This window comes from Nansenia antarctica (assembly GCF_963989245.1).
Source record: "Nansenia antarctica genome assembly, chromosome: 20".
NCBI lineage: Eukaryota > Metazoa > Chordata > Actinopteri > Argentiniformes > Microstomatidae > Nansenia > Nansenia antarctica.
Window position 1 is genome coordinate 20001 of NC_137693.1, and position 9106 is coordinate 29106.

The window sequence follows — 9106 nt, forward strand, 5'->3', positions numbered from 1 at the left end:
AGTGGGCCGCGAATACCTGACATATCTGTAAAGTGGGCCGTGAGTCCTAAAAGGTTGGGAACCGCTGCTCTAGGTCAATGGTTCTAACCCCATGGTTCTATCATGTATGGTTCTAACCATGATGGGTTAACACTCTAGCTCCACAAAAAGCATGGCTGAAGCAGGTAGCACAGGTGTGCGGGGAGCCGGGCCACACCGGACCACACCGGGCCACACCGGGCCACATTCGATTACAAAGCTAGCCTATAACGGCAACTTTATGCAACTAAATGCACTGCCGACGAAACATTTTGGATTCTGCAAACATGTTTTGCTGCAAGCGTTTGTCAACACCGCAGGCCACGAGCAAATCAAACGCAGCAGCACTGCCCAACACAAACGTCAAAGCGACAATCTTATTATCATCACAATCTACTTACTTCTGAGTGGAGATGTGCACCCCTGTCCTGGACCGATTACCGACGCCAGCAATGGAGACATCAAATGCAACAACTCTGCCTCTCAGGTATGTGATCACAACAGAGATGTATGCAGTGGCTGGTCACCACCGAGGGAACGACCATTCACCCAGTCCATGACTCGAACTACTTCAATCACCCAGTCCATGACTCCAACTACTTCAATCACCCAGTCCATGACTCCAACTACTTCAATCACCCAGTCCATGACTCCAACTACTTCAATCACCCAGTCCATGACTCCAACTACTTCAATCACCCAGTCCATGACTCCAACTACTTCAATCACCCAGTCCATGACTCCAACTACTTCAATCACCCAGTCCATGACTCCAACTACTTAAATCACCCAGTCCATGACTCCAACTACTTCAATCACCCAGTCCATGACTCCAACTACTTCAATCACCCAGTCCATGACTCCAACTACTTCAATCACCCAGTCCATGACTCCAACTACTTCAATCACCCAGTCCATGACTCCAACTACTTCAATCACCCAGTCCATGACTCCAACTACTTCAATCACCCAGTCCATGACTCCAACTACTTCAATCACCCAGTCCATGACTCCAACTACTTCAATCACCCAGTCCATGACTCCAACTACTTCAATCACCCAGTCCATGACTCCAACTACTTCAATCACCCAGTCCATGACTCCAACTACTTCAATCACCCAGTCCATGACTCCAACTACTTCAATCACCCAGTCCATGACTCCAACTACTTCAATCACCCAGTCCATGACTCCAACTACTTCAATCACCCAGTCCATGACTCCAACTACTTCAATCACCCAGTCCATGACTCCAACTACTTCAATCACCCAGTCCAAGACTCCAACTACTTCAATCACCCAGTCCATGACTCCAACTACTTCAATCACCCAGTCCATGACTCCAACTACTTCAATCACCCAGTCCATGACTCCAACTACTTCAATCACCCAGTCCATGACTCCAACTACTTCAATCACCCAGTCCATGACTCCAACTACTTCAATCACCCAGTCCATGACTCCAACTACTTCAATCACCCAGTCCATGACTCCAACTACTTCAATCACCCAGTCCATGACTCCAACTACTTCAATCACCCAGTCCATGACTCCAACTACTTCAATCACCCAGTCCATGACTCCAACTACTTCAATCACCCAGTCCATGACTCCAACTACTTCAATCACCCAGTCCATGACTCCAACTACTTCAATCACCCAGTCCATGACTCCAACTACTTCAATCACCCAGTCCATGACTCCAACTACTTCAATCACCCAGTCCATGACTCCAACTACTTCAATCACCCAGTCCATGACTCCAACTACTTCAATCACCCAGTCCATGACTCCAACTACTTCAATCACCCAGTCCATGACTCCAACTACTTCAATCACCCAGTCCATGACTCCAACTACTTCAATCACCCAGTCCATGACTCCAACTACTTCAATCACCCAGTCCATGACTCCAACTACTTCAATCACCCAGTCCATGACTCCAACTACTTCAATCACCCAGTCCATGACTCCAACTACTTCAATCACCCAGTCCATGACTCCAACTACTTCAATCACCCAGTCCATGACTCCAACTACTTCAATCACCCAGTCCATGACTCCAACTACTTCAATCACCCAGTCCATGACTCCAACTACTTCAATCACCCAGTCCATGACTCCAACTACTTCAATCACCCAGTCCATGACTCCAACTACTTCAATCACCCAGTCCATGACTCCAACTACTTCAATCACCCAGTCCATGACTCCAACTACTTCAATCACCCAGTCCATGACTCCAACTACTTCAATCACCCAGTCCATGACTCCAACTACTTCAATCACCCAGTCCATGACTCCAACTACTTCAATCACCCAGTCCATGACTCCAACTACTTCAATCACCCAGTCCATGACTCCAACTACTTCAATCACCCAGTCCATGACTCCAACTACTTCAATCACCCAGTCCATGACTCCAACTACTTCAATCACCCAGTCCATGACTCCAACTACTTCAATCACCCAGTCCATGACTCCAACTACTTCAATCACCCAGTCCATGACTCCAACTACTTCAATCACCCAGTCCATGACTCCAACTACTTCAATCACCCAGTCCATGACTCCAACTACTTCAATCACCCAGTCCATGACTCCAACTACTTCAATCACCCAGTCCATGACTCCAACTACTTCAATCACCCAGTCCATGACTCCAACTACTTCAATCACCCAGTCCATGACTCTTTGGACTTCAATCGTCCAAACAACAAGGAAGCTGGTAAATCCGCGCAATACACGACTGACCCAATCCTGAAAAAATACCGTAACCTGGCTTTGAAAAAACACCGCAAACTGAAACTAAAAACTGTTAATCACTCTCTACTGATCTGGGACCCGCGACACAAACCGAGTGGTATTTTAGGAGGTCACATTAACATCCGCAGCCTTTCCCCAAAGGCTGAGCAAATACACCATCTTCTTACTAACTCTAACTTGGACTTCCTAGGCCTAAGTGAGACTTGGTTACATTGTAACTCTCCATCCGCTGTATTAAATGTCCCAGGGTACAACACGTTTAGTCTAGACCGATTGGCTGACAGACATGGTGGTGTCATGATTTATATCAAAGACCATTTTAACTGTCAACTAATAAACTGGTCTTTCGAACATGACTTAGAATGCATCGGTCTGAATGTACAGCTTTCTCCAGAAATGTCTTTTGTGCTCATTGTTGTTTATCGCCCACCTTCTGCTAGCAAGGATTTTTACATTACATTCAAAAAGCTACTTCAAGAGTGTGACTCAAAAACAGAAGTGATTGTACTTGGTGACCTGAATTGTAACTGGCTAGACAAGTCAATTAGGAAACCTCTTAAGCAGCTCACAGACGGTCTGGAGTTTAAACAACTTCTAGATGGCCCAACTAGAATAACTGCATCCTCCCAGACACAGATAGACCTGATCTTCAGCAACAAGCCTGAAAGAGTAGTCAAGACATATCATTTCATTACTGGTCTTTCTGATCAAAACCTGACACTACTGTCCAGAAAACTGACTAAGAATCGTTTTAAACGTTTTAAACTGGTTCTCCAGCTGCACAACCGCGGAGAGAAATGCGCTACAGAGAGTCGTGAGAACAGCACAGAAGATCACCGGCGCCCCCCTCCCCTCTCTGGAAGAGCTGTACAACACACGTTGTCTCAGGAAGGCCTCCAAGATCTCCAGGGACCCAACCCACCCTGGGCACGTACACTTTACCCGGCTGCCCTCGAAAAGGCGGTTCAGGACCTTGGCCGCAAGGACTAACAGACTGAAGAACAGCTTCTACCACAGGGCCGTCCAGGCCCTGAACACAGCAAAGACCTAGGTTCTGGGCCCTGGACAGTCTGGACGGATTGATGGCAGCTGCTGGACTGAAAAAAATCAGGTGTAGTGCTGAGGCACAAATATGTACATTTCAAGCCTGCAAACTGCGACACTTTAAATAAATGTGAAATAACACTATTGTGCAATATGACAACCCTAGTTGTCTATCTGTACAGTATAGTACAGTGGATAGTGTACATAGCCTTTATTTATGTAAACCAGCTCCTTCCCTTCTTGTGATTTTTTTAAAAGTTTTTTTTTTTTTTTTTCCTAACACCAGGGGAGCCACCCCTCCTAAATTTCGTTGTTTGGTACCTGTACTGTAGCAATGACAATAAAGACCATTCATTCATTCATTCATAAACATCCATTTAATCCAGTTGAGCAATTAAGGATCCCCCACAAGGAAATGGATAACTTTGAAAGAGCAGTGCAACAGATTGGTTGGAATAACATCCTCACTGGGAACAGCGTAGAGGTAGACTCCAAGACACTAGAAACCAAACTACAAAGTCCAGTCAACACATTTACTCAAAAAGTGAAAGGAAAGAAAAAAAACAACTCCCTTCCCTGGTTCAACACCGAGATAGTTAACCTGATAAAAGAAAGAGACTTTGCTTTGAAGAGAGCTTTGGAGAATAAGCCACAGCTAGTCAGTGACAGGCATAGGTTTACCTCCCTCCGGAACAAGGTTACCAAAATGATCAGAAAGGCTAAAGCTAATTTCTTCATTACTATCATCAAAGAGGCAAAGGGAAACACCAAACGGATCTGGGAACAAATCCAAAATGTCATGGGAACCAACCACAGGCCTAGGAAACAGATACAGCTGAAACTGAATGACAACTTAACACAAGATCCAGCCCAAATAGCTGTAGCTTTTAACACATATTTCATTGACTCTGTAAAAGAGATCGCACAGAATTTTCCTCAAATAACCAACAATAATGTTGAACTTGATGAAACCAAGCCCTCTTTCAGCATTCAGCCCATCTCGGCACACAAAACCCAAGTCATAATTTCATCTTCTCTCAAACTCTCAACAGCGAAGGATATCTATGCATCTACAAGAATTTAGCAGATGCCTTATTCCAAAGTGACTTACAACAAATACATTTGACTAGGTAAGTGAATCATCTATCCACCAGTCTTAGTAGGAAAAAGTAAACTATGCTCAATTCAGGGGCCATTGTCAGTCATCGTGCTAGACGAAGATTTATTTATTTATTTTATTTTTATTTTACCCATTATCTCCAAGGTCACTGAGAAGTGGGTTACAGAGCAGCTCGTTCACTTTTTAAGCAATAGCCCATTTCCCCTTCATCCAATGCAGTTTGGCTTTAGGACCCTACACTCTACAGAAACGGCCAACTGCTACTTCCTAGAAAAGGTCAAAGGTATGGTTGATAGAGGAGGTGTTGTAGGTGCTGTGTTTTTAGATCTCCGCAAAGCCTTCGACACAGTCAATCACCAGGTCCTTATCACCAAGCTGTCTGCCTTTAACTTCTTGCCATCAGCCCTTAAATGGTTGGACTCATATCTTCGTGGCGACCTTATAGTTCCATTCAGGAAAAGCACCTTCAGTAAGCAATCCTTCTCAGTGATAGCAATAGAAAACTGGAACTCACTACCCAACCAACTCAAAGACATACATACTTACTCCACCTTCACAACACACATGAAAGCCTGGCTGACACAGAACTATACTTGTCCTCATTAATCCCTCTCTGTGCTGCCTCTCCATAATGCCTTTTTTGTATGTTTTGGTTTGTTTAATGTATTGCTGTTTGTAAGTGCTTAATGTTGTGTGCCCTGTAATTGTCCTGTGGCTTCTATGTGCTTGAAATGTCGCTGCCCCCATAAGTGTGTATGTGGTGTTTGTTGTAGCCCCTTCAATCACCTCAGCTTGCTTACGTGTGTTTTTTGTCAAGTGTGATGTTGGGGTACCTTGTCTCAGCCACGTGTTCTTAGAATATTTAAATGTTTTATTTTAACTAATGACGTTACTTTTCAGGATGCCATGTTGCAACTGGCCGGGGACTTCAGCTGAAAATTAGCCGACTAGGCTAACGCTGCCTTTTTTTACTGTATTTTATATGGTTCATGTATTTGGATTGTCCTCGATATAATAAACTAATAAACTAAACTAAACTAAACCCCATGGTTCTATCATGTATGGTTCTAACCCCATGGTTCTATCATGTAAGGTTCTAACATGTATGGTTCTAACCCCATGGTTCTATCACGTATGGTTCTAACCCCATGGTTCTATCACGTATGGTTCTATCATGTATGGTTCAACAGTTATCAAGGTTTACCTCTTTACATACAGATGCCAGTTACTGGAATTAATCTCAACAGACTCTAGAGTCTAGACCTAACAAGTGGTCACTGCTATGCAGAAATGGAACGCACAATATGAAATTCAACTTTATCTTTTAAACTATTCATTTTTATTACACAAACCTATATATCATTCTTTTCTGAATTTTAAGACCAATTTTAATAGCAAATGGGGAAATGTATCTGGCAATTCATAGTGAGCCAGCTGACGTTACAAGTTAGCCAGACCATTCACACAAACAGCGTCTAGCGGGCGAGAGTAGACGGGGCTCCGCTAGGAGTTACAACCGGAGCTTGAGGAGGCGACATTTTATAATCAAAATCCGCGGAATACAAGCCAAACAAGTATCTATATGTATTTTTAGATAGAAAGCAAGTTGAATTTAATAGAAAACCTAGCCCACAGACGATCAGATTTCAATAACGATGCGTATCCTTCAAGTGTCTCCTGAAAATCGCCACAGGAAAAAACCCTCTGATGTGAGGAGAAGTGGGGGTAGACTGATATGAAGTCAAGATGCCTTACATACAGGTGACGCGTCCATTAAATGGATTACTATTGGTCCAAACCGTGGAAATGGCAAGAAAGAGAGCTTGTAAATAGTGTAAAACCACCGGAGATCAGGATTAGAACCCTGGCGAAACCCCGTTTACACACGTCCTCTGACCAGGGGCTGGACACCCGATAATGTGGGACTTTATTGTCTCCATCTGCCATAATTGTTGTCGTAATGTTGTCGTAATGTTTCCAACAGGGTAACCTTTGTATATCATTTTAGGATTGACTAGTTTTTTATTCATTCATTAATTAATTCCCTCATCCATATGTGTGTATTGGTGTGTGTCAGCAGTACCTGTGGTTGGGCTGTAAGCCTGGCCGATGTTGGTGATGATGTTTTTGTAGACCACAGTGGTTTGACCAGAGACATGTCTCATCGAAGCACCTAGGGCAGCAGAGAACGCCACCTTCGGTCTCTCTGTGAACACAAGGCAATAACACATGCATATCTCCTTTAAAGCAGCGTATCATCTTACAGGGCCAAACTGTTCATTGTGATGATATTGTTTAAAAAGATATACTACTTTACATTAACCACATTGCCAAAGGAAACAGTAAAGCATCACATGATTTTAATAACACGGTTCTGAAAGTCAGTGTTTGTTTCACCTGCATTCACTCTCTTCAGCTCCTCCACCTGACCCTCGCTGGCCGTCACTCTGGCTGTCAACGCTGCAAAAGAAGAAAATCACTGTTCATGAATTCCACACAGAAATGTGTATGTGAGGGAGACACAAACTGTCTTTAAAACAATACAATTAATGTACCACGTTGTAAAATCCTTTAAAACCATACATGTAGGTTATCATCTGGTTAAGCAGCCGTGCTGCTTGGGCTGGAGTTACAAACAGCAGTACTGACTGTACCGTAGCTTTTCACTGAAGGTTCATGTTAAAACAATCTTTTACAAACATATTCCTCTCTACGTTATACATGCCTGCATTCTCTGTCTTCATCTCCTTCATGTCGTCTCTCAGTTCAGTCACCTGACCCTCGCTGGCTGTCACTCTGGCCCCCATGGCTGACAGCGCTGCTACTTGGTCTGGAATGAAAGGAAACATACAGTACCAGTCAAAGGTTTGGACACTTTCCCATTCAGTTGCTGTTATTACAATAATATTCATGATTCATGAATCACACACACACAGGCACACACACACACAGGCACACACACACACACACACACACACACACCTTTACATACACAGACACCTACATTGCACACACACTGCAATACTGTAAGAACATACCTGCATTCTGTCTCTGCAGTTCCGTCACTCTGGCCCCCATGGCTGACTGCTCTGCTGCTTGAGCTGAATTAAAGGAAACATAATTACAATCATACACTAAGCATGGGAGTGATTCATGTATACACACGCACACACGCATTACCTGCATTCTCTTTCTTCAGTTGGTCCACCTGACTCTCGCTGGTGGTCACTCTGGTCTCCATATGCCTCAACTCCACTCTCTGTTCCACTCTCTGTTCGACTACGATGTCTCTCAGTTTCCTTAACTCAGACCAGAGGTCAGGACCGTGACCCAGTTGAGGGTCTTTCTCTGTGAGCCCCCCACCCTCTCCCTGAGCCTCTGACCCAGACAGACAGAACAGCACCAGCACCACCAACAGAGCTACAGCACGCCTCATTCTGGAACCCCGTCTCTTCAGAATGTCACAGAAATCTAAGTTCACTAACTGGTCCTTGGTGAGACCAACACGGCAGAGAAGTACCGACTCTGTCTTAGAAACGTCCTTTTATTGACAAACTATTGACAGTTATTCAAACATCTATCAATCATCAACCTTCTGTGACCTTATATGGTCGTGTTATTCAGTAGAAACCTCCTTTTATTGACATGTTTTGCCAGTGAGTCAATTGTGGACTTTCTGGATACTGGTATCAGACATTGCAAACATGTGTCAGTCAGGTGTGTTAGATCTTGGGATCAGTGACCAAGAGGTCACCAAGTCAAAGGTCAATCTAGGAAAGCAAACGTCTGTCAGGATCAGACCAATGAGACTCAGAGGAGTTGTTGGTACAACACTTAGATGAGGAGGAATGGTCTGCTCTTCTGATACAGCATGGGACATGTTTCTCTCTGAGAGAGAGAGAGGGAGGGCAGGGAGAGAGAGAGAGAGAGAGAGGGAGGGAGAGAGAGAGAGAGGGAGGGCAGGGAGAGAGAGGGAGGGCAGGGAGAGAGAGAGACTGAGAGAGAGAGAGAGAGGGGGAGGGCAGGGAGAGAGAGGGAGGGAGGGCAGGGAGAGAGAGAGAGGGGGGAGGGCAGGGAGAGAGAGGGAGGGAGGGCAGGGAGAGAGAGAGAGAGGGAGGGCAGGGAGAGAGAGGGAGGGAGGGCAGGGAGAGAGAAAGA

General features: G+C 44.6%; 1 protein-coding gene across 1 annotated transcript in view; it reads right to left on the bottom strand.

Annotated features, from left to right (window-relative positions):
- Positions 1 to 8287, bottom strand: part of LOC308174527 (complement C1q-like protein 2) — a 9309-nt gene extending 1022 nt beyond the window's left edge. Inside the window, exons 1-4 of the mRNA XM_080549616.1 lie at positions 8129 to 8287; positions 7987 to 8049; positions 7346 to 7408; positions 7032 to 7154 (exon numbers count right to left, since the gene is read on the bottom strand). Of these exons, the coding sequence (XP_080405742.1) occupies positions 7032 to 7154; positions 7346 to 7408; positions 7987 to 8049; positions 8129 to 8189 (310 nt within the window). The 5' untranslated portion in view covers positions 8190 to 8287. The remainder of the gene's footprint in view (positions 1 to 7031; positions 7155 to 7345; positions 7409 to 7986; positions 8050 to 8128) is intronic.
- Positions 8288 to 9106: the final 819 nt, after the last annotated feature.